Below are 26,946 nucleotides of genomic sequence, written 5' to 3'. Positions count from 1 at the left end.
TTTCTGATATTCTATTATTAATCATTTGGACCTCTTTCTGTAGGTTTTGAATTGTTTCCAATGCTGTATTTATCTTATTTGATTGTTCCTGTAGCACTTTCCTGACTTCTTCCTTATTTTTCTCAATTCTATTATGTAGTGTTTTGATAACATTTTATAATCATTTTTCTGAATTCCTTCTCAGGCATTTCCAAGGCCTGCCCATCTTCCAGTATGGAGTGTAGGTCTACTTCCAGCTCATTTGCATCAGTCACTTTATCTTGTTTCTGGACATGTGCAGATATGGTCATCTGCTTCTGTTTTTTGGGCATATTCAGGGGTTAATCTGTGGACTTAATACTTAGATGGGTATGTATTTTGGAATTTTTTATCCTTTGTGATTGCCTCCATGTACATGGGATCAGGAAATGGGCTTCCCTTTTCACTCTTCTTCTTGAGAAATTTCAAGATGCCACTGTTGGTCATTGTGACATAATTTAGGGTTTAATTTTCGGCCTACTTCCTTTTTTGTCTGCCTGTCATGCTCCACAATCCCTGTTCAGGCCTTGTTTCTAATTACAAATAGTTCAGGGCCGGCTGTGGCCATTTGGTTTTAATTGGAAACTCTCTCTTTAAATTTCGAGGAGATCTGTGTGCATGTGTAGGAGAACCCTCCGAGGGTGAGGCTGGGGTGTCCACTAGCTCAGGCACCCCTATAGTCACCAGAATGGAGGTGAGCAGACAGCAAGGGACAAATGAACAGATTCCAAAAGAAAAGAATGTCTACACCTTTATCTCCGCGGTTCTATCAGGCGTCCATGGCTGCTCTGATCCTTCCCCTGCTTGGTCTCACCCAAGATGGCGGCTCCTGGAGCAGCTGAGCATCTTGAATTAGAAAGCAATGGATTTCTTGCTTCTGCTACAAATTCCCTTAGCTGTAAGCCTTCCAACCGTGTAAATATTCCTTTATATGTGGTTCAGAGTTCTGGGAGTAACCCCTGAACCTGCTTGGTTGGGTATTCTGTGTTGTTGCTTACGGAGCTCTTTACAACAGTTCCACTCGATCCGCCATCTTGTTTGTTCTCTCCATTTTAGGTTTTGATTGACAAAGTGCTATGTGATTTCTTCTGGAGCCCTCTAATTTGTGCATAAAAATTTTTCTTTTGAATCCATTAAAAATTTTGAAATGCACATTTTAAATGTATGCAGATGACAGACATACTGGTGGGCCAGGAGTGAATGTATCAGAGGGGTTACCTATCTGAATGACTAGGGGAAAAGGGGCATTCCCTGAAACTAAAGACTAATAGAATTTTTAGTGAATTCTGTGTATGTCGAAATGATAGCTATATCTTAGCATTTTCATTAATTCTTAGTGATTTAATTTTTTTTTTTTTTCTGCCAGGAAAAATAACATATTATTACCTCTTTTGAGTAATCTGGACTTTACAAGTTTACCATCACATCCTCAAATGTAGTTGGGTTTCTTTTGGTTTTTTTTTAATGACTCACCAACCCTACCCCACCCACTCCTCTAAAACCCAATTTTCTTCCTTTCTTCCACAGTAATATGAAACATATGAGGAAGCAGCTCGATCGACTGGGTCTGTGTTTCAGCTGGGATCGGGTAAGGTGTCCCTTTCTCCTGGGAGTCCCTGTTGCTTCAAGAACAGTGCACATTTACTTCATGCTCCTCTTCTTTGTGCTGGTAGAAGAGAAGGGAGGAAGGCAGGGGGTAGGAGAAGAGAATTAACTCTCCACAAATCAAGTGTCTGACTGGATCATTTGCCTACATATAAGTAATTTTCTCTGGGATGCAACTAAGAATTAACTTCTAATTTAATTTCATTCTTGCCTGTGATTTATGTGTTGCAAAAGCTTTGCACAAGGATTTCTCCTGTCATTACTAATGTGGTTTAAAAAGACAGATATATACAGAAATCTATACAGAAGTGATTAAGTATCACCCATCTGGTCCTTTCACATGATTTGGTGTTAGGCTGATTGAACATTTACCTTTTGTTCTGAGTTCAAGAATGAGACTCTTAACCTGTAATGCCTCCTTTCATTGTAAAAATGTTTTAAAACCTTATATTAAGCCAGTATGCTTGAATATGAGAAACATTCATACAACATTCACATTCATACATGAACTGAAGGTCTCAAGCTCTGGTGAAGCCCTGGCCCTTAGGCATGGTTGAGTGGCCTTTAGGTAAAGTGAACTCCTGCTTTCCATGAGGGACCCCTTCCAATGTCATCCTATTTATTCCACAGAATGACTGAGATCTCATTGCTGGGTCTGTCAAGGAGACATCTTTTTACTCATGAGAAGTACTTAGAACAAACTCAAATGGCCTTCTCCAACAGTTCCTTAAATAATTGAGATTTGATGAGAACAGTGAAAAAGAAAATTAAACTCATTTGAAGAGACCTTTTTTTTCCTTTTCTTTCTTGCGCTTTCTTTTGCTTCATAATGAAAATGCCTGGGCTGAATTAAGTTCTCTCATTGTACCATTAATGTCTTTTTTTACCACTGACTTGCAAGGTCACCAGTGTTTCATTTAGCGGAGATGTAAAAAACTCCTGGTGCATAGGTCAAGGTGTCCTGAGGCTCCAGGCAAGAATAGCCAATACATATGAAATACAATCTAAGGTAGAGAGAACTGAGTACTACCCAGAGGCCTTCACAGATGACATGGTGGACTCTGCCAGTACAGAGATGGATTTGTTAGCTCTCTAGCATGATAACACATTTAGTTCTGATTTTTTTAAATGTCAGATGCTGTTCCTGGTTAGCATAGATGATGAGAAAATAGAGAAAAGCATTTTAAAAAGAACGTGAAGTTATTGTGGCTAATTAAACATTCTGGTACGTTTTCTTGTAGTCTTTTATTCTGAAATTATAAACACTTATATATTTACTAATGTAACATTGAATTCATAATGCATAGACTTTTAGCTTGTTTGTTTTTACCTAGAGTTCATGAACATTTTTCCATTTCAACACATATCTAGTGAAAGAGTGACTTTTTATAGCTTAATAGTCTTCCATCATATGTATGCATCATAATTTATTTAATCTATCCCTTATATTATATATTTAGATAGATTCCAATGATTTTCTGTTATAAATATGGGCTTTCAATCCCTGCTAGGCAAATCTGAAATCAAGAAAGCTCTGAAAACCAAAACTTTTGTCTTAACTCATTTGTCTATAGCATCTAATAGTTACTGAACACTTACCATGGACCAGTCGTGTACTACATGATTTTCTCTTTAAAGCCCTAAAAATCCGTGAAAGGTAGCTACTTTTACTGATGCCATTTTGTTGCTCATCACACGAGTGGTTGCCTGGGCTTTCTAATCCAGTGGCCAATTTATGACTTCTGTGTTCATAACCCCTCCACATGTGAATTAGAAATCTTGTTGTTCGGTGATATTGATCATTACCAACTCACAGCACCCCTGTGCACAACAGAAAAAAACACTGCCCGGTCCTGCGCCAACCTTACCATCATTGCTATATTTAAGCCCCCTGCAGCTACCACTGTGCCAATCCATCTTGATGGGGTCTTCCTCTTCTTCTCTGACCAATCTATTTTACCAAACATCATATCCTTCCCAAGGACTGGTTCCTTCTGACAATATGTCCGAAGTATGAGAGTTGAAGTCTGGCCAACCTGGTTTCCAGGGAGCATTCTGGCTGTACTTCCAACACAGATAGGTTTGTTCTTTTGTCAGTCATGGTGCTTTAAATATTCTCCAACTCTATAGCTCAAATAAGGAGCTCTGGTAGCGTAGTGGTTACGACTCGGGCTGTGAACCGCAAGGTCAGCAGTTCGAAACTACCAGCTGCTCCGCGGGAGAAAGATGAGGCTTTCTACTCCTGTAAAGATTTACACCCTCGGAAACCCTGTACAGGGTCGCTATGAGTCGGTTCCGACTCCACGGCACATAACAACAACAACAACAATAGCTCAAATGCATCAGTTCTTCTGTGATCTTCCTTATTCACTGCCCAACTTTTACATGCATGTGAGATTATTGAAAATACCATGGCTTGGGTCAAGTGCCGTTAGTCCTCAAACTGACAGCTTTGCTATTCAACACTTTAGAGAGGTCTTGTGCAGTTGAGTTGCGTAATGCAATACACATCTTTTGATTTCTTGTCTGCTGCTTCCATTAGTGTTGATGGTTGATCTGAGCAAAATGAAGTCTTTGACAACTTCAATCTTTTTTCCATTTATCATGATGTTATTTACTGGTCCAGTGGTGAGGATTTTTGTTTTCGGTACATTGAGATGCAATCCATACCAAAGGCTGTGGTCTCTGATTTTCATCAGTAAGTATTTTAAGTCCTCTTTACTTTTAGCAAGCAAGGTTGCATCATCTACATATCCCAAGTTGTTAATAAGACTTCTTCCAATCCTGATGCCACGTTTTCTTCATATAATCCAGCTTCTTGTACTATGTGCTCAGCATACAGATTTATTAAGTATGGAGAAAGAATACAACCACAGCACACCTCTTTCTTGATTTTAAACCATTCAGTATCCCCTTGTTCTGTTTGAACAACTGCTTCTTGGTCTCTGTACAGGTTCCTCATGAGCACAATTAAGTGTTCTTGAATACTCATTCTCTCTAGTGCTATCCATGGCTTGTCATGATTCACACAATTGAAAACCTTTGCATAGTCAGTAAAGCACAGGTAAACATCTTTCTAGTATTCTCTGCTTTTAGTCAAGATGCCTCTGACATCAGTAATGATATCCCTCATTATACTCCTCTTCTGAATCTGGCTTGGACCTCTGAAAGTTCTCTGTCAGCATATGATTGCAGCTGTTTTTTAATTATCTTGAACATAGTTTTGCTCGCATGGGATATTAATAACATTGTCTGATGATTCCTGCGTTAGCTGGGTCACCACTCTTTGGAATGGGCAGCTATATGAATCTCTTCCAGTCAGTTGGCCAGGTAGTTGTCTTCCAAATTTCTTAGCGTAGATGAATGAGTGCCTGCAATGCTTCATCAGTTTGTTGAAAGATTTCAATTTGTATTCTATCATTTCCTGGAGCCTTGTTTGTACTTCTTCCTTCAGTATCATTAACTCTGGTTTTTTTTTTAAGGTTTTTATTGTGGGTTGAGTGAAAGTTTACAGGACAGATCATCGGTTTTACATTCAACAAATCATACATCTTGTTTCATGACAATAATTATAATCCCCTCCATGTACCATCAGTTAACAGTATTTCTCTCTATTCGATTTAGCTTTAAAAAACAACAAAAAACCCTCAGGCATACATACTAATTTACACCTCCAAAGGGTGCATTCTGCAAGTCAGCCTCCTGGCTACCAGCTCTTAGTGCCTCTCCTCCCATGCATCTAGGGTCCTCAGCCGCTCGTCCTCTCCATGACCCCCTCTCTGCCTCCGTCTCTGGCGTCACTGCTTCTCTGGATAAGGTCCTATGTTCTGCTTGTGCTTTTCTCCCTTGATGGTCCAAGGGTCCTCTGTTTCTGGACTTTAAGATTAACCACTCCCCTGGTTTTGTTACAAAACTTCTACATTTACAATTGTGACAGTCACAATTAGTCATGATAACAATTATTCACTGTTGATTCATACGAATCTTATCCCCATCTCTTTTCACCAAACCTGTCTAGACAAAATGAAAACTATTCAGTGGGGACTCTTTCTCCCCCCACCCCACACCCTTAAACTAAACTCCTTCTTGAAACCTTGTAAGCCCGTCACATAGTGCCTTTATCACTCCCTCATTTAAGGTAGCCAATGTCTAAGTTGCCCGTCCCTATCTACCATGTGTACAGAGGAGGGGATAGCATTGATAGTTGATGTGAAGACTCTGTTGGTATTTAGAGTTACAACCTCCATGAGTACAGGTCAGGTTCATCAAATTGTAGCAATTTACCCTTGTTTCTTTTATTAAATTTTATATTTTATTTTTTTGTAATCGTCCTCTTGTCAAGTTCTGATTATCAAGCCATTGAGGCTAAGTTGATACATCATATCAGCTGGATGCTTTACTCTCAGCTCTAGCCCTCTGTGGCTGTGTCCTTGTCCATGGGCTCAAGTGTCTCCAGGTCTCACCACACTTTGGACCAACCAGCCCTTCCTCTTCTCTCTCTCATCTCCAGGTCAACAGGAGTCAATGGACTGTGGTTGAACTCAGTCCATTTCTTCATTGCTGCCTTTCCCCCTCTTCCACTCCCCAATAGACCAATGTGGTAGCCAGCAAGCTTACATGCCTGTTTGTGTGTTTCTTTTGAGTTTCAGTCTTAGAGGGGAGTTTGTCCTGAAGGAACTTGGTTGCTTGCCTTGATGGCTTCCTGGTGAACAGCTTGCTTATTCTTGTAGCAGCCAATCATGGTGACATTTTTGTTTTGGGTTTTTCCTGATGATCTTTCTTTGAAGATGTATCTTCTGTTGCTCTAGCTGTTCCAGGCTGGTCTGCTTATCTTTGCTAGTGGGAATGTCCCACCTCATAAGGTTCTAGATAGGACTCAGGATTCCACTTAAGGTCCTATACTCTGCAAAGGCTATGCAAGAGGCCTATTTCACTGGGCAAGTTCTAGAAACCCTTTTAGGTATTCCAGTCAGAGGAGTCCTGGTGTGGCACTGTGTGTTAATGTACCAGACTCCAAAGCCGTTTGAACTGCAAGGTCGGCAGTTCAAACTCACCAGCTGCTCTTTGGAAACTCTATACAGGGTCGCTATGTGTCAGAACCAACTTGACAGCACTTCACAACAACAACAATCAGTTATAGGCTCAAGACAGCCTTATAAGTTTTCTGTAATCATGTTTCCCATCATTCCTTTCTATCCCATTCAAGTGTCATTTTACAATAGTAGGCAAGGGAAACCAATATTCATAAGACAGTCAAGCAGTTTAGTATTATTTCCCCTCCTCAAGCTATGCCTAGATCCCTGTATCATAGAATCTTGTTGTTCCAAGGTTGAACATGCATCACTATTTACCTCTGTCCCACTTAGGTCATGCAAACCTGTCTCAGTGTTCCTGTATCTATCTTGTTCTTCCGCCTCCTCCCCCTTCTTGAATTGCCCTCCCCAACACCCGAACTAATCCCCCCACCCCAACCCCACTGTTGTGGTTACATTATATTCCATTAACTCTTCACTCCATTTAAAACAGTCTATTTTATCCTGTAATCTACCTGGCTTTCTTACCACCTGGATCTCTGTTCATTTGTGTTTACCTTCTTTCACATTGTAATTGTTTTGATCATAGACTGACCTCCCAGATCCTCTGTTCTTATAATTTTATTCTATTCTTGACTCTTCCATTTGGCAATTGAGTTCAGGGTGATGCTGCCATGTACGTCATACTCTGGTTGTTGTCTGTTCTTGTTGGTTCTCAGTCCACAGAACTTCCTTTAGGATGTTTTTCACAGTAGGGTTTGCTTTGGCAAAATCCCTTAGCTTCTGTTTATCCTGGAATGTCTTGATTACACCTTCATATTTGATTGACAGGTTTGCTGGGTAGAGAATTTTTGGTAGGAAGTTTTTTTTCTTTCAGGGTTTTATATATGTCTCCCCATTGCCTTCTTGCCTGCATGGTTTCTGTTGAGAGATCCAAACTTAATCTGATTTGCTTGCCTTTGTATGTTACACTTTTTTCCCTAGCTGCTTTCAGGATTCTGTCCTTATCTTTGATTTTGGAGAGCTTGATTATTATATGTCTTGGAGATTTTCTTTTAGGGTCTATCCTTCCTGGGGTACGTTGAGCTTCTTGAATGCGTATCTTTTCACTTTTCAGGATGTTAGGGAAATTTTCTTCCAGAAGTTCTTCATCTATCTCCTCTGTGGACTTGTGTGATTCTTTCTGTTCCGGAATGCCGATAATTCTTGTTATTCCGCTTCCTGTTGTGCAACATGAATCTTAGGCCTTCTTTAGATTTTTTATCCTTTTTTCTGCTTGCTCTTCTATCTTAGTAGTGTTGACAGATTTATCTTCTAGCTCACTAGTTCTGGCTTTTCTATCTGTTCAATTCTATTCCTTTGCCCTTTCAGTATATTGTCCATTTCTGATATTATGTTATTAATGGTTGGGACCTCTTTCTGTAGGTTTTGAATTGTTTCCAATGCTATATCTATCTTATTTAATTGTTCCTGTAGCGCTTTCCTGACTTCTTCCTTATTTTTCTCAACTCCATTGTATAGTGTTTTGATACATTTTATATTCATTTTTCTGAATTCCTTCTCACGCATTTCCAAAGCCAGCCCATCATACAGTATGGAGTGTAGGTCTATGACCAGCTTATTTGCCTCAGTCACTTTATCTCATGCAGATATGTTCACCTGCTTCTGTTTTTTGGGCCTATTCAGGAGATATCTGTGGCCTTAATACTTAGATGTGTGTGTATTTTGTGCTTTCTGATTACCTCCAGGTAGATGTGATCAGGAAATGGGCTTCCCTTTTCACTCTTCTTCCTGAGAAATTTCATGATGTCATTGTGACATAACTCAGTATTTAATTTTCAGCCTATTTCCTCTTTGTTGTTGTTGTTGTTATGTGCCATCGAGTCAGTTCCGACCCATAGCGACCCTGTATAGGGTTTCCGAGGGTGTAAATCTTTACGGGAGTAGAAAGCCTCATCTTTCTCCTGCGGAGCAGCTGGTAGTTTCGAACCGCTGACCTTAAGGTTCGCAGCCCGATTCGTAACCACTACGCTGCCTGCTCTGGTCGTTTTGTACTGCTGTTTGCTTTTAAGTGGAACCTGTCTCTTTAACTTTTGAGGAGCTCTGTGCACATGTCTAATAGAATACCCTCTGGGAGTGGGGGTGGGGTGTCCACTCGCTCAGGCAACCCCTCTAGTCACCAGAATGGAGGTGCACAGACAGCAAGAGACCAATGAACAGATACAAAAAAAAAAAGAAAAAGAAAGAATATCCACACCTTTATCTCCACAGTTCTGTCAGGCATCCTTGACTGCTCTGATCCTTCCCCTGCTTGGTCTCATCCAAGATGGCACCTCTGGGAGCAGCTGAATGTCTTAAATTAGAAAGCAATGGATTTCTTGCTTATGCTACAAATGCCACTAGCTGTAAGCCTTCCAACCTTTTAAATATTCCTTTATATGTGGTTCAGTGTTCTGGCACCATCCCCTGAGTGTGCTTGGTCCAGTATTCTGTGTTGTTGCTGATGGAGGTTTTCATTGCACTTTTACCCGATCCGCCAACGTCTTTGTTCTCCCAGTAACATTAATTCTTGATCTAATGTTACCTCTTGAAATGGTTGAACATTGACTGTTTCCCTTTGGTACAGTGACTCTGTATTCCTTCCATCTTCTTTTGATGCTTTCTGCACCATTCATTATTTTGCCCACAGAATCCTTCAGTATTTCAAGTTGAAGCTTGAACATGTTCAACAATTGTTGTGGTTGTTCCACTTCCATTACTGAATCTTTCTTTGTCGACTTCTTTTGGTGTGTTATTTGTTGGTGTAATTCATTTTAAAATTCTAAAGATGGGCAAAAGCCTGTGGGAGGAGCTTTACTTTGGCCAATCTGGTGTCTTTGTCTATAATAGGAAAGTGTAAGCAACAACGGGCTCAAATATGACAATTGAGAGGATGACTAAGGTACCGGCATGATTTTTTTCTGTTGTGACCATGAGTAGGAACTGACTTGTTAACACCTAGCAACAACATAAGCTATTTGTATTTATATCCATGTTGTTGTTAGGTGCTGTTGAGTCATTTCCGACTCATAATGACCCTCTGCACAACAGAAGGAAACATTGCCAGGGCTTATGCCATCCAAGCTATTCTTGTTACACTTGAACCCATTGCAGCTGCCACTCTGTTAATGCATCTCCTTGAGAAGCTTCCTCTTTTATACTGACCTTCTACTTTACCAAGCATAATGTCATTCTCCAGGGATGGAGATAACATTTCCAAAGTATGAGAGATGAAGTCTTGCCATTCTGGCTTCTAAGGAGCATTCTCACTGTACTTCTTCTAACACAGATTTGTTTGTTCTTCTGGCAGTCCATGGTACTTTTCATGTTCTTCTCCAACACCATAATTCAGAGGCATCCATTCGTCTCTGTTCTTCCTTATTCATTGTCCAACTTTCACATGCATGCAAGCTAATTTCACTTTCATATGAGGCACACCTTAGTTCTCAAACTAACATCTTTGCTCTTGAACATTTTAAAGAGGTCTTTGACAGTGGATTTGCCTATTGCAATACATCTTTTGATTTCTTTTTTGTGAAAAGTTTAAATTGTAAATTGAGTGAAGGTTTACAGAACAGATTATCATTCACCACATCATATACTTTGCTTTGTTACGGTGATTGCAATCCCCTCCATATACTATCAGTTAACAGCATTTATCTGTATTCACTTTAACTCATCCATATTTTGAGATGTTTTGCAAATTCATCATTATTTTCCAACATAGTTTAGTATTCCATTGTGTGTATGTGCCAAAGTTTGTTTAACCATTCCTCTGAGGATTGGCATTTAGGTTGTCCCTAAATGTGTTTCTTATAGACAGCATGTTGAAGGATCTTGCGTGCTTATCCATTTTGATACTCTTTCTTTTGACTGCTGCATTTAGTCCATTTATATTCAATGTAATTATTGATAGGTTTAAATTGATTGATTTCATTTTGCTGTGAATTTTTTGGGATGCTGCTGGTTTCTTTGTTCCACTGAGTTCCTTCTGTTTGTGGGTTTTCTTTGTACTTTCATTTCTATTGTGTTAATGTTTACTAACTCTTTCTGGGTTTTCTCCTTTTAATTTTGATGAGATTACCCTGTAATTTATTGTTTCCTATTTAAACAGTCTGTTTTGTCTTGAAATCTACTTGACTTCCTGGACATTTGAAAGTTCTGTATTTACACAGTTCCCTCTTTTTGCTTTGAAATTGACTTCATTATAAATGGCTATCCCTATTTTCTGTCTTGTATGTTTGTTTTACCTTAAATAGTTCTATATCAGGATTGAGTTCTTGGTGGTGTTGTCATGAATGGTAATCTCAGGTTATTGTTTGCTTTTGTTAGTTCTCAGTTCACAGAACACCCTTTAGTATTTTTTTTTTTTTTTTTTTGCAAAGTTCTTCTGTTTATATGGAAATGTGCTGTATATTTTAATTTCTCTATGGTATTTGAGGGACAACTTTGCTGTGCATATGATTCTTTTTTGCCAATTTTTTCTTTCAGAGTTTAGTATATGTCATCCTATTACCCTCTTGCCTGCATGGTTTCTGCTGAGAAATCAGAGCTTAGTCTTACTGGTTCTCCTTTGTAACTTAACTATTCATTCTCCCCAAGACACTCAGGATCCTTTTCTTGTCTTTGGTTATGGAGAGATTGATTATGATATATCTTGGTGGTTTTCTTTTGGAATCTATCCTGTTTGAGGTTTGTTCAACTTCTTGTATACTTAGTTTCTCGTCTTTAAAATTTTGGGGAAGCTTTCTTCTAACAACTTTTCAACAATTTTCTCTGTGCTTCTTATTGTCTCTTCCAGTTCTCTGTTATTGCTCTTCATGGTGTCCCACATAACTCTCAGGCATTCTTCAGATATTCATTCATTTTGCTGATTGTTCTTCTAGCATACTAGTATTGAGAGATTTATCTTTAAGCTCACGAATTTGGGCTTCCATTGCTTCAAATCTGCTCCTTTGCTATTTCAGTGTGTTGTCCTTTCAGAAACCTGGATTACTAACTGCAGAGTTTGTATTCTGTCAGAATTTGCATCTATTTTGTCTGTGTGTGCTTGTAGTGATTTCCTGAAGTCTTCTTTTTTTTTTTTTTTCCTTTGTTCTCCTTGCTTTTGTTGATCTTTCTGTCAATCCTTTGAATGTACCTAATTAACATTCTCTTGAATTCTTCTTCTGTTAGTTCCTTCTTGGTCATTTGTTAGAGCCGTTGTCTCTTGTTTCTTGGTGTGAGTTAAAATTGTCTGTTGTCTCGAGGACATTGTGGAGTTGTCATGTTTATAAAGACAAACACTGCAGTTGTTGAATCCATAGGGGCAATATCTATGGTGGTCTCTTGCAATTTAAAGAACTCACTTGGTAGTTGTGAGAGGGATGTGACAGCAGAGTTCCTGGCCCCAGATGGAGTTCCTATTGGCCTCACTACTCTCTGTGTTCAAGGTACTGAATTGGGAAGTAGTGCACAGAGACCCTTGATGGAGCTGGTTTTCGTGTCAGTCAAGACCTTAGGGAAGTTTGCAGCTAAGAGAGTAGTTAAATGCTGGTATTGTGGCTCTACAATTTTTGTTGTGTTGAGCTGAACCCATCCAGGCACCAAAGTGGTACAGCTGGCCCAACTCACACTGGTGTGACTCTGAACTCCCAGAAAGCAGGGTCTGCTTCAGTAGGGTTGGATAAGCATGGGGTCTAGTGGTCACCAGGGAATACTGGGGAAAAAGAAGAAATGAATCTGCTCTTCCAGGCCTCCTTCAGTGGCCAAAGCTGCTCACCAGATGGTGGAGCCACATTTGACCAGCCATTCACCCATCAGTCTCCCTCTCTCGCTGTTCCTCTCAACCTCTCTTCGCAGCAAGCACTCTATCCATCTCTCTGACCTTACTTTTGAAGTTCAGGCTGCCGGAATTTTCATCCTTGTCTATTTTTTGTTGTCTCTTATATCTTCGTTGTAGAGGATCTGTGTAGTGTGTCTGCCTAGTCTGCTGTCTTACCGAAAGTCAGTGCATCTCTTTTTGGGACGTGAAGCTGTATGCTGAGGACTCTCCCATACCTCACCTTGTGCACCTCTTCATTTGCATCCTTTTTGCTATAATAAATCTTTTATCATAAGTATAGTTCTGTGTTTTTCCAGTGAATTATCAAACCTAAGGAGGTTATTTGTTAACTACGTGTTCAGAAGTTTGAGTGTTCTGGGGACCCCCAGACTTATGACTGGCATCTGAATTCTTGTGCAGACTTAGTACTTTGGAGGGCTGTGACATTTGTCTTGTGATATCTTCCCTAGCTCCATGTTACTAATATAAGAATAAGAAGAACTGCATTTGCAGTTGGTGTTAGACAGGATGTTTAGAGTTAAGAGTATGTGTTGGAAGAAAAGGCACCCAGAGACACAATCACAGATAGACACATTAAATTGCACCTTGCATTTTAGATTTTATTGGTTAGGGGTTTTGTTCCTCCTCTAGTAATAGTGTGGTACTATGGGGTAATGTGCTGGACTGCAAAGTTCGTTTGAACCACAAAGTCAGCAGTTCAAGCTCACTAGTGACTCCTCAGAAACCCTATACAGGGTTGCTGTGGTTCAGAACCAACTAGATGGCAGAAGTTGGCAAACATGCTGTCAAGATGCTTTGATAATTAATGGTGATTGGAATGCAAAAGTTGAAAACAAAAAAGGATCAATAGTTGAAATAAAGATGGCCATGGTAATAGAAATGATACCAGGGGTTGCAGGATAGACTTTTTTAAGACCAACTATCTATTCATTAGAAGTACCTCTTTACTAACAACATAAACAGTGACAAGTGAACCTCACTGGATGGAATCCACTGGAATCAAATTGACTACATCTCTGGAAAGAGACCATAGACAAGTTCAATATTATCAGGTAGAACATATTATCAATTGCTCATATTCACATTCAGTTTGAAAAAGATTAAAACAAGTTCATGAGAGCCAAAGTACGACTGGAGTATATCCCACCTGAGTTTAGAGGCCATCTCAAGAATAGATTTGACACTTTGAATGCTGATGTCCAAAGACCAGACAAGGTGTGGAAGATCAAGGACATCATACATGAAGAAAGTAAAATGTCATGAAAAAGACAGGAAAGAAAGTCAAGACAGAAATGAATCAGAAGAGATTCCGAAACTTGCTCTTGAACATGGAGTAGCTTAAACCACTGGAAAAATTAATGAAGTAAAAGAGCTGAACCAAAGATTTCAAAGGGCCACTTGAGAACACAAAGTCAAGTATTATAATGAATTGTGGAAAGACCTAGAGTTGGAAAACCAAAAGGGAAGAGCACCCTTGGCATTTCTCCAAATAAAAGCACTGAAGAAAAAGTTCAAACCTCGGGTTGCAATACTGAAGGAGTCTGTGTGCAAAATATTGAATGGTGCAGGAAGCATCAAAAGATGGGAGGAATACAGGGTCACTGCTAAATCAGATAAGGACACAGCAGATGGTTGCACGTCCCACTTTATAAACCTATTTTGCAGGGGTGCTTTTGGTATATGCTGAGATTTTAGGCCTAATTGTCATATTATGATTTTCTCCACATACTGTTTTTGAATCATGATGTTTGATACTAGTTTTTCCTTCTGAAATCTTATTTATCAAATTGTAAATTTAATGCTCTTTAAATTTGGTGCTCATCAGCAGACGTTTTAGAGTATGATTGCCCATTTAAATTTTTTGATTTGTGAAATTATTTTTAATTTTTTATTTTAACTGTTGCTTTGGATCCTCTACCGTCATCCATTGTTTTCGTAATTGAGAATGACTTTCTGTTGTTTGTGTTTACGTAAGATGCAAACTTAGTGGATTCTTTGTTTACTATCTGTTTCTTTCAGTATCTTTAGTAGATCTTGATTGATCGTCTTTATTATTATTATTATTTTATAATAATAGACTCAGAAGATAGTGTGGAGAAATCCCGTGTACTCTCTGCCTCAGTTTCCCCCAATGATAACCTCTTACATAACTACTGTATAATACCAAAACTAGATAATTGATATAGTACTATTAACTAGACTACAGATGTCATTTCAACTTTACCTGTTTTTACTTGCAGTAGTGTGTATGTGTGTTTGTATGTACCTTACTCATGTATACATATTTCTGTCTGGGTTTTGAGGAATCCACTGTTCCTGGTGCATCTTTCTCTTTGGTCTAGTCTTTGCTCAGGTATAAGTTTTGGCATCCCAGATAACTCTCTGACCATGACTGCTATGAAATGCTACCGAGCCTCCATGGCCAGAGGGTGTCCAGTTTGTAGGCTTCCCATCTCTGCCTGGGGATGTTACTATGGTCCACTGTCCCTTTGGACTTTACCCTTTGATGAGGGCTGTTAGAGCCTTGCTTCTCCAGAAGCCAGCCTGTTGTTAGGAGAGAGAGATGTGATTTGGCTAATAGTACTTTTCTTTACTCTGATTTTGCCCGCTGAAATTTCTTGAAGTACCTGGCATGTTGATGGCACCTTCAAGTTATTTCCAAAGTTGCTGCAATCCCCTGGGCTCCCCACTTTTATGTTCTGTTGATCATTTCAAGAGAGTAATGGAAGCACCTTTAGATGCATGTGTTCATGATGCTGTTTTGTTCAGATGTCCACAGTACTTTTTCATAAAACCCTTACAATCTGTTTGATAAATACAAGCAACTAAGCTAAAGTGGAAGAATATTTATTGTTCCCATTGCCAGTAATATTCCTAAAATCTTCTAAAAGCCAAATAATTCAGCCTATGGCTAGCTAGCTGGCAATTAACACAATAATTTAAAAATAACGTGGTTCCGAAATGTTCTCTGTCTCTCTCCTAGATAGAGAAAGCCAATTTGGAAACCTGGATCATAGCACCTTTCTTCCTGCTTCTCGCTGAGTGTGGACTCTGTTGGGCTGTACTCCTCCAGCTCTTGAGCCACATTCTCATCTGTCTCCCATACCTGTGGCCATCAAATCGATTCTGGCCCATAGTGACCAGACAGAACAGAGTATGTCCAGAGGGTTTCCAAGGCTGTAACTCTTCACAGAAGCAGACTGCCATACCTTTCTCCCTTGCAGCAGCTGGTGGGATTAATCCTCTGACCTTTTGGTTAGTTAGCAACCAAGTGCTTAACCACTGTGCAGCCACAGCTCTTTTTCTCCCATGGTGGTGGTGTGCCGTAGAGTTGTTTCTGATTCACAGTGACCCTGCATAGCGTTTCCAAGGCTATAAATATGTATGGGAGCAGAAAGCCTCCTCTTTCTTCGGTGGAATGGTTGAGAGTTTCAAACTGCTGACTAGGAGGTTAGCAGCCCAACTCATCACCCACTACACTACCGGAGCTCCTTTCTTTTTTCCATAAGGGATTTTAGTTTTCTGGAGTGATCACATTTCTAGTGAGCCAGAACAACAGTCAAGTGATGTCTTTAGCACAGCACTGTATTTTACTTTATCAGATGGTGTTCCGTAAACAGCTTTATTACCTTGAGAAGAAAGAAACTGAAAGCTGAATTTGAATAGCTGAATGTCTTGAACATTTACTGTGGGAAGAGTAAAGAGGAAATAAAAATTCTAAATTCTTTTTTCTTTTTGGAGTATTCACTTTATAGAATGACTGCCATCCTTTCTAAGGAGACTTGTAGACTGCATTATACTTAGGAGTTCAGGTTGTGGCCTTGGTGGTCATTAACTGGCCCAAGAGGTTGGCCCTGTGAGTTCCTTGTGACAGATGACAGAGTTTCTAAGTTGTTTGGTGTTGCCTATTGAGGCAGGTACGGCTCAAACATTGATTTCTGCTGTATCTCACCTGTGCTCTGGGGCCTGGAGTGGTTCTACACCAGGCCTGGACTAGTAATCTCGAACAGAATAGAACTCTGGGATCTGATTTTAACCAGGAATTATCTGCATGATTCCTGGCAGAAAATTTTTATCTGCGTGGTTGGAGTCCTGCTGTGGCACTGTGGGTTAATGTGCTGGACTGCAAAGTTGATTTGAACTGCAAGGTCAGCGGTTCAAGCTCACCAGCTGCTTCTCGGAAACCACTATCAGTCAGAACCAATTTGACGGCACTTAACAACAACAAACAAATAAAATCTTCATGATTATTTTGAGGGTAGTGTCTATCAGTTACTTTTAATATCATACAAGTGTAGGAAAAAAAAACAATACTAAAAACCAGATGGAATCCGAAGTAATACCTGTGGAATTTTCCAGAAGAGGGCTTTATTATTTGTTTGTGGTATTTACAGAGCAATCTTCAAACGCCATCATCCACTGAAAAATCAAAGCCAGAGGAAGCATATTCCAGGACTAAATTCTATCCATAATTGGTGTTTGGATTAATTTTTCTTATTCTCCCTTAGTAGAGTAATAAAGGTTGTTTTGTGAGTTTACTATGGAGATCTATGAGTTTCTGTTTGCCTTCATTTTTGTTGGGTTTAAGTTCCTATGCCAGGGAATTACAGGACTTGCTATCTCCTAAGATAGTCTTCCACAGGTTAAACTGAAGTAACATTACACTCTTTCCCCAGACCTTGTGAGCCAAGAGTGACACAGAGGGAGGTGGTGTGCAGAGCCCTGGAAGCAGCTGTGTGTCAACAGAGTGGGTGGCAGCAGAGCTGTGCTCTCTCAGAACTTCCCTGGGACAAACTTTCCCGGCTTTGACCTCTTCCAGCTTTGAAGCCTCCATGCTGCAGAACCGTCCGGGCCCTCCTTCTGCAAAGAGCCCTTTGCTTCTGTTTCTTGTTTTCTTGCCATTTCCCTCCCTTTGATCCTCTTCTCTCCACCCTTGGTTTTCTCTCATCCTTTTTCCTTCACTTACCTGTTTTCTTTCTCTTCTCCTCTTCTCCTCTTCCTGTATTTCCTGTCTCTTCGACTCTCTTTTTGGTGATTTTTCATAATGGAAAATTTCAAACTTATACTAAAAAGGTGAGACTAATCTAGGAAACCCCCAGGTACCCATCACCGAGTTCCAACAATTACTATTACATAGTCAGTCTTATTTCAGCTACACCCTTCCCCTCCTGAGTTACTTTGAAGCAAGTCCTCGGCATTATATCACCTCAGCAGTATATAGTTAAATGATAAGGCCTCATTCGCCTTTTTCACTTTTGTGATGTAATTATAGTAGCATTGCTGTTACATTACTGTCAGATGCCATCAAGTCACTTCAGACTCACAGCCACTTCCACGTGACAGAGTACTACTGCCTCATGGTAGAACTAGGAGTCCTGGTGTGGTGCTGTGGGTTAATGCACCAGACTGCAAAGCCATTTGAACCGCAAGGTCGACGGTTCAAGTTCACCAGCTGCTCCTCAAAGACCCTATACGGGGTCGCTATGGTCAGAACCGACTCAACAGCACTTAACAACAAGAACAACAACAATCTTTACAGGGGAGTCCTGGTGTGGCACTATGGGATAAAGCACTGGACCACAAAATCAGTTTGAACCACAGGGTTAGTGGTTCAAACTCATCATCCGCTCCTTGTAAACCCTATACAGGATTGCTATGAGTCAAAACCAACTCAATGGCACTTAACAACAAGAATCTTTAGAGGAGCCAGGTCTGTCCCTACAGAATCTCTGGGAAGGTTCAGGCCCCTAACCTTTTTTAGTTAACAGCTGCCTGCTTACCTGGTGATTGTACCACCTGGGTTCCTTATCACACCCAGTTACCTAGCACACCTGACTAAGGAGTCCACGTGGCCCACTGCTACCCCAAACACTGGCAGTTGGAGCCCATCCAAGAGTTACCTTAGAAAACAGGACCTAGCCATCTACTTCTGAGAGGTCCCCAAAACCCCAGTGGAGTGGTTCCACTCGACATGCATGGAGTCACTATAAGTCAGAATTGGCTAGATAGCAACTTAATGTACCCTCCTATTGTTGAGATGATATTATCATATCAGGATTTCAGTCAGTTTGTGAATTTCCATGTTGTCTTGAAAGGTTTTGGTTTTTTTAATACTGCAGATTTGTTTGCTTCCACTTGGGCTGGCCTTTGTTTTAGCCTCTTCTTCTCAACCTCTATGATGTTGCCATGGTTTGGGAACACAGATCCTTCATTCTATCCAAAATGCATGAGCTCTTTAGGCCATATCTGCATGAATTTGTTTTCTAAGACACCATGATTTGTCTTATTACAAAATGAAAATTATTACTGCTTCAAGACCCTTAATGCCTTAGCAGTTTATTTACATAGAAGAGTAGACATTTGATAAGAAAGATTAAACTACACAAAATAACAAAGGTTCCTGAATAAACAGAAAGATACTCTTTTTTAATTCTTTCTTTAAAAGGAATTTAAAAATTGCTTAGAAACTAAAAGAACTTGGGGCAAGTGAGTGTCTGTCACATGACTGAGAAGATTCCCAGTGTGAGACTCACAGGGCCAGGGTTGCCTTGACAACATGGAGCAGCCTCTCAATGTGCTTGTCTCCAGTCCTCCTTCAAGTCCTGACAGAGGTGAAGCAGAGTTTGTCTAGCAGATCTCTGGCTTTAGATTGCTTCCTCTCCCTTGGAGCTAGAAAATTATCCTTTTCCTAGATGGGTTTCTCTTGGTTAGGACTGGTGGTAGCAGCTTTTCTTTTAGCTCTTATCTATCATGCACTAAGGAGCTCTGGTAGCGTGGTGGTTACAAATTGGGCTGCTAGTCTCATGGTCAGCAGTTCGAAACTAATGGCTGTACCACGGAAGAAAGATGAGGCTTTCTGCTCCTGTAAAGATTTACAGCCTTGGAAACACTGTCCAGGGTCACTATGAGTCGGAACCGATTTAACAGCACACCACAACAAACATCACGCACTAGACAACAAGGTCAGTTTGAACCAGAAGGGTGGTGGTTTAAATTTACCAGCCATTCCTTGGAAACCCTATTCAGGGTCACTGTGAGTCGGAACTGACTTGATGGCACTTAAAAACAACAATGGGCTCCTTCAGGTATGTGTAGGTTAGGAAATAAAACATTACTAGCACACAGAAGCTCTCTGGTTGTCATTTGCAATCACAGCTCCTTTTCTTCCCACTACCCCAAACAAAGGAGCTCTGGTAGCGTAGTGGTTACAAATTGGGCTGCTAACCTCAGGGTCAGTAGTTCGAAACTACCAGCTGTTCCATGGGAGAAAGATGAGGCTCTCTGCTCCCATAAAGATTTACAGCCTCGGAAACTCTGTACAGGGTAGCTATGAGTCGGAACCGACTCCACGGCACATAACCACCACCACCCCAAACCAAAACTCACTGCTGTCTAGTCAATGCTACCTCACAGTGACCTTGCATAGAATTTCTAAGACTGTAGATCTTAGCAGGAGCAGACAGCCCCTCTTTTTTTCCTGTGGAGCGGCTGGTGGGCTTGAACTGCGAACCTTGTGGTTTTCAGTCCAATGCTTAACCCGACGTGCCACCACGGTTTCTTTCTCCCCACTACAGGCAACCATTATTTTGACATTCTGATAATTTCTTACCTTTCAATATAGCTTTCCACCTTGTAAAAGTTATTTATATAAAGAGGGAGGCTGTTTAAAAGATTGTGTGAAAAACTGGAATTAAAAGATAATGGAAGTTTTACACAAACTTTTTGAAGCCCTCTCATATTGCAAATACTTCTTTACAGTCTGTGCCTTACCTTTTTAATCTTTCAAAGATGATTGTTGATGGCTAAAACTCCCTACAGCAAACTCTGCCATTGAGTCAGTTCCTACAGCGCCACCAAGATGTCTTTGTTGCCATGTAATCCAATGGCTCCATCATTTCCTTTCTGGTTAGTGTTCCTGGCCCACCGTTAGGAACTGTTTCCCTATCCTAAGGTCAAAAAGAACCCTGATGATGCTGTAGGGTAAGCACCAGACTGCTAACCACAAGGTCAGCTGTTCCTCTGGGGAAAGCTGGAGTCTTCTGTTCCTGTAAACATTACAGTCTTGTGAGTCCTGGTGTGGCGCTCGGGGTGAGTGAGCCAGACTGCAAAGTCATTTGAACTGCAAGGTCAGTGGGTCAAGCTCACCAGCTGCTCCTTGGAAACCCTATACAGGGTCGTTATGGGTCGGAACTGACTTGATAGCACTTCACAACAACAAATGCCCTATTCGGGGTCACTAGGAGTCAGAATTGAGTCTATGGCAGTGGGTAGTTGTGGATAAGGTCATAAAGAGGAGCATTGGTGTCAGTTGAAGTGTTGGACTATTAAACGAAAGATTGATCAGTGGTTTAAACCCATCAACCAATCCATGGGAGAAAGATGAGGCAGTCTGCTTCCATAAAGATTTACAGCCTCAGAAGCCCGTGACTCCTCCATCCTGTAAGGGTTGCTGTGAGTTGAAATCAACTCGATAGCAGTGAGTTTTTTGGTGATTTTGGTGATTTAAGGTCATAAAGGAGCCCTACTGTGGTGCCCAAGGTTGGTGGTTCAGACTCATCAGCAGCAAGTCAGAAACCCTATACAGGGTCCCTATGAGTCGGAACTAACTCAACGACACTTACCAACAGTAAGGTTATAAGGAAATTCTCCTGAATCATTTTATAAATCTTTATTGTTTTTTTACTTTTTCATTTTAGTATATTTAATTCACCTAAAATATTTAATTTTTTTATTCATATAGTTCTTTTATGTAGTGATAGAATTTATTTTATCTTGATTTCATATTCTTAAATCATAACAAATTCTTATTGATTCTATCATTTTTTGTAGATTCTTGATAATATTCTAAGTCTAAAATAATATGTGACAATAGTATTAGTTTTCTTCTTTTTGTCTAAAAATTTTATTTAGCTGTACTTATCCTTGGCCCATTTACAAGCTTGCGTTGGGTTGTTCCAGAACTGTAGGATAATGCACTGGACCACAAGGTCGGTTTGAACTACAAGGTTGGTAATTCAAACCCACCAGCTGTTCCTTGGAAACCCTATACAGGGTTGCTATGAGTCAGACCACTTGACAGCACTTAACAACAACAACAAAGGAACCCTGGTGACCAATGTGTGTCTATGGAAAATAACACATATGGCAATTAGTATTAGGCTGCTGAATGATGTCTCATAACTAGTAGTGGAAACTGTGGTGGCCAATAGAAACTACCCCACTCAAACAGCTCCCAGGCAGATGCCCTACTGCCATACCTTAGATACACTTCTGCTAGTGATGCAGTGGATAAACGCTTGGCTATTAATAGAAAGGTCAGTGGTTCGAACCCGCCATCTGTTCCACAGGAGAAAGGTGTGGCAGTCTGCTTCTGTAGAGATTACAGCCTTAGAAACCTAGTGGGGCAGTTCTACTCTGGATTGATTCTGTGACAAGGAGTTTATGTGATGCAGAAGAAAAGTTTTGTGCTTCTTTAGACCTAAGATTTGCTCCTACATATAAATCTTCAAACAAGGATAAACTGTTTGACAGTAACTTTAAAAGGCTATTTGAAAAGTTAATTTAGAGCTATTAGATGCTAGGAATAATTGTCATCTTGGAATGGCTCATCCTTCATAGTGATTGGACATCAGGCATCTCTTAAATGAGTTTCCCTTATAAGAAAGCTAATGTGAAACCAAAGTATGGAACTCCAGAGGCAACACAGTCCCCACAACTTTCCATATAATATAGAAAACCCCTGTTAAAAGTGCCAGTTACCTTGTATAATTTTCCCTGGTCTGCTCTCCACCCTGACCCTGGTTACTTGAAGGCACTTAACAACAACATATAATATCCCCATACAGTATCTGTCACTTTACAAACGTAACAAGCCAAACAATTGATTTGATAAATCCATTTGTTTCCGATTGAGTAATTCTATAAGCTCCAGTGTAAATGTCAATGGAATTTAATTTGGTGAACTCTGGGGACTTTGAGGTGACTTTTGGACATGCCTGTTACCTAGTTAAGGCAACTTTCCCCTTTATATTTATGTAAAATCTTCAGGGTTCTCTATTTAATTACTAAACTACTGAACAGCTAGTATCTGTGGGCAGCAAGCCAGATACTGAGGAAAAATGCTATCCATTGATCTCTTAGAGCTACAGACTAGAGGAGATGATGTAGAATAAGTACGCTGCTAGGTGAAAATGAAATGGTAGGGTAGGCAAAGGAGGTGAGGTCAGATACAGCTGAGAGACATGGATCAGGAGGGGCTGGCTGCATGTAAAAAAACCCATTTTACCAATTGTAAAACTGGTGTGACAGGGACATCTGACCTCTAACTTCACAGGTAGGGAGGAGAAAGAGCCATGTCAACAGACCAAGATCAGACATGCCTCCACCCTCCAACATTAAAAAAATGGAAAAACTAAAGCAAAGATAGAAGGGATAAAATTCTAGTGAATGATATTTAGAAGAAGAAAGAGAAGAAAGATTAAACAACAAAACAAGCAAAGGAATAAACAAAAACAAAACTTGAAAAATTGCAGCGCAGCTGTTGGACCCAGAGAGGAGAAACTCTAGGGAGCTCCTGCCAGCCAAGGAGCGCACAAGGTGGGCACAGGAGGGATGTAAATATAACAGCAGAGTTCTTGGCTCTAGGTAGTTCCTCTGGACCTAGGTATTGTCTGTGTTCAGGACACTCAATCTGAAAGTAGTTTGTAGAGGCCTTTGAAGTAGCTGGTTTCAGTGTCTGTTAGGACCACAGGGCAGCTGGGGGGCAGAGTGGCTGGTTATGAAGGTTTCTGCTACACTAATGCTGATGTGATGGCTCTGTGGGTTCTGCAGGTCTGAACTTAGGCCCTCCTGAATTTAAGTACCAAATCAATGCAACCACCTCCACCTCACATTGGTATGACTCCCAACCACACAACTCGAAACTCCCAGAGAGCAGGTTCTGTGCTGGGATGGATGAGAGTAGAAGCTGGCCACACCTCTGGTGACCAGGGGAGCGCAGGGAAAAGAAGGAATCACATTTTCCCTCTGCCTGTCTGAATCTACTCTACTAGGCCACTTTCTGTTCTTAAACAAAAAACTGAAAGTAACAAATGTTTGTGAGGGTGTAGGAAAATTGGAACTCATATCTATTGCTGGTGGGGACGCTGTTTGGTCCAGCCAGCCATTCTGGAAAACAGTATGGTGGCTTCTCAGAAAACTCTGCCAATAGGACCCTGAAATTCCACTCCTAGGTACATAGTCAAAAGACTCAAAAGCAGAAACTTGTACACCAGTGTTTACTGCAGCACTATTCTCTACAACCCAAAGGTGGAAACAACCTAAATTCCCATCCGCAGATGAATGGATAAACAAAATGTGGTCCATACATATAATGGAATACTACTAGTCAATAGGAGAAATAAAGCCTTGGTACATTCTGCCATTTGGTGGGCACTTGAAGACCTTATACTGAGTGAAATAAGTTAGTCACAAAAGGACAAATATTGTGTGACTTCACTTAATATCAAAAGATAAGAAAAGGCAAATGTATAGAAGCTAAAGATTATTAGTGGTTACCGGAGCACAAGATAGGGAGGAAAGAGGGGGGATATGATGTTGGGAAACTAATTGAATAAGGGTAGAGTTGCATAGCTGAATATTGTGTTATCAATAAATTGTACACTTATAAAAAAGTTGAGTTGTCCAAAGGTGTATGATACATTGACAGTGACATAAACAAACAAAAAACATAGTAGCAGCTGCTAAGGCTTCTTGTGTACAACAAACCAACACCTCATGGTATGTGGTTCCTGGTTTAGATGTTTAGTTTCATGGGGGCATCCTGTTAATTGGCCTAATTATGTGTGTAAAGTTTCTGTTCTGCCTCTTTCTTGTGTAGACCATGGTGTCTAAAGTTTGCAAGTGGCCATCCAGGGCACAACAGGTCTCTATTCACATAGAATAATAGGAATCAAGAGAGTCAAGGATAAGAGGAGAAACTAGCATGTGTGTCTAGTTGACTCCATGAACAACTGCCTGCTTTTCCCTGAGAACACTACATTGTATCCACCTGTGTTATCGAATGTTTTGATCAAAGATTCTGTAACAGAATCCTGATCAAAGGGGAAAATGCAGAACAGAATTTCAGATTTTCAAGGAATTTGAAGCCATAGTGGTTGGATGAACCCCTCCAACTATTTCCCTGAAATAATCTTTAAGCCTTAAACCAAAAATATTCCTTAATATCAAACAACAGTTTAGTATAACTAGTAAAAAAGGTTCTGCCTTGAGCATTATGTTCTTTTAAGAGCTATCTTTGTGAAATCAAAGTGACAGTGACATATGAGAGGCAGTGTGTTTATGTTCATGGGGAATGAAGAGCCCAGAAAAGAAGGGCGAGGTTGGTTGCACAACTCAGAATGTAATCAGTATTGCTCAATTGTACGTGTAGAAATTATTGGATTGGTGTATGTTCTACTACAACAATAAAAAATAAATTAAATTAAAAAGATAAAAGGTATTTCCAGCTAGTAAGTCATTGGTCTTACAGAATTCTGTCATATGATCTCCAGTGTCATTTCTACTAGTAATCCTATGCTTTCTAACTTTCGCATTCCAATCACCAGTATTATCGATGTAATTTGACTGCATGTTTGAGTGCTGTCAGACTGCAGAAGTTGGTAAAAATCTGCCATTTCTTCAGCTTTGGCATTAGTGGTTGGTGCATACATTTGAATACTGGTCATATTGACTGGTCTTCTTTGTGGACATATGGATATTATCCTATGACTGAGTGTTGTACCTCAGGACAGATCTTGATATACTCCTTTTGGTGTTGAGTGCAACACTGATCCTCTTCAGTTGCCGTTCTGGTAAAGTGGACCAGATGATTGTCTAATTCAAAATGGCCAATATCAGCCCATTTCAACTAACTGGTGTCTAGGATACTAATCTTTAAGTATTTCATTTCATTTTTTGCAACTTCCAATTTTCCTTGATTCATGCTTTGTACATTTTACATTCTGGTTACTGAATAGTTTGCAGCTGTGTGTCTTCTCATTTTGAGTCATGCCACGTCATGAAGGTTCTGAAAGCTCTTCTCTGTCCAATGCCTTTAAGGACACTATGAGTCAGGACCCACTCCACAGCACATAACAACAACTTTAATGAGACAGCTTTTCTCCAGTTTCATTTTAAGTGCCTTCAAACCTAAGGGTCTTATGTTTCCAGCCTGTATGGAACTATGTTCTGTTTTTATCCATAAGGTTTTCAAAGACTTTTTTTTTTTTTAAATAGACTGCCAGGCTCTTCTTCATAGTCTGTCTTAGCCTAGAAGCTCCTCTGAACCTGAGATTTTCTATTTTTTATTTGTTTCAAGTATGTTTGAAAATATCCATTGAACTGCTTTTATGATGTTGTTGTTGTTGTTAGAAGTCACTGAGTTGGTTCCAACTCAATGGTGACCCTGTCTACTGTTTCCAAGGAGTGAGTGGTAGGTTTGACCCACAAACCTTGTGGTTTGTGATCCAATGCTTATCCTACAATGCCATGCCAGAACTCCATTTTTATGATGGTTGCTATAAAATCCTTATCAAATAATGTTAACATTTGTGTCACCTTGTTGTTGGTATCTGTTTGTTGGCTTTTCTCATTCAGTTTGAAGTTATCTTGGTTCTTGGTATGAGTAATGATATCTAATTGAAATCTGGACATTTTGGGTGTTATTTTAAAACTCTGGGTCTTGTTTAAATGTTGTATTTTATCAGGCCCTGGTGGTGCAGTGGGTTAAACACTGGGTTGCTAGCCGAGAGATTGGCAGTTTTAATCTACTAGCCACTCCACAGGAGAAAGATGAGGCAGCCTGCTTCCATAAAGATTATGCCTTGGACACTCTATGGAACAATTCTCTTCTGCCCTCTACAGTTGCTGGAGTCAGATGGACTCACTGGCAGTGGGTTTGACTTTGATTTCTCTGAAACTGGGACTCCCTGGGTGGTCTAAATAGTTAATGTGCTCAGCTGCTAAGTGAAGGGTTGGAGATTTCAGACCACCTAGAGCAGCGGTGGGAAACCTTTCTTCTGCCAAAATGTGTAACATCATTCACAGGCCATACAAAATTATCAAATTAAAAATGAACCTGCTCTATGGACCCAGTTGGGGACCTGCTTCACAAGCAGTGAGAGGAGACCTGGGGACTCTTGGGCCCAGAGTCAGTGGCATGGCCACGGAGAACTCGAGTGGAGAGTGGAGCTACCGGCTCGTGGGAAGAGAGGACTGGGCACAAGAACACCCACACTTGCAGATAGTACCCACGTAACCTGGACCGGACAACTAGATGATCAGAGCTCAACCAGGAGAAGAAAGAAGGGGAAAAAAAAAAAAAGAGTGAGCTGATACAATCTGATGAACTTGACCTATACCTATGGATCCAGTGACTCAAAAGAAGGA

At 40.3% G+C, this 26,946-nt stretch overlaps 1 protein-coding gene across 1 annotated transcript in view; it reads left to right on the top strand.

Annotated features, from left to right (window-relative positions):
* The window catches only part of LARS2 (leucyl-tRNA synthetase 2, mitochondrial), a 255,884-nt gene that overhangs the window by 40,022 nt on the left and 188,916 nt on the right, over positions 1-26,946 (top strand). The window contains exon 4 of the mRNA XM_006868824.1: positions 1,546-1,606. Coding sequence (XP_006868886.1) covers positions 1,546-1,606 — 61 coding nt within the window. The remainder of the gene's footprint in view (positions 1-1,545; positions 1,607-26,946) is intronic.

This window comes from Chrysochloris asiatica, unplaced genomic scaffold (assembly GCF_000296735.1).
Source record: "Chrysochloris asiatica unplaced genomic scaffold, ChrAsi1.0 scaffold00124, whole genome shotgun sequence".
NCBI classification, from domain to species: Eukaryota; Metazoa; Chordata; class Mammalia; order Afrosoricida; family Chrysochloridae; genus Chrysochloris; species Chrysochloris asiatica.
This window is presented reverse-complemented; position numbering and strand designations above follow the sequence as displayed.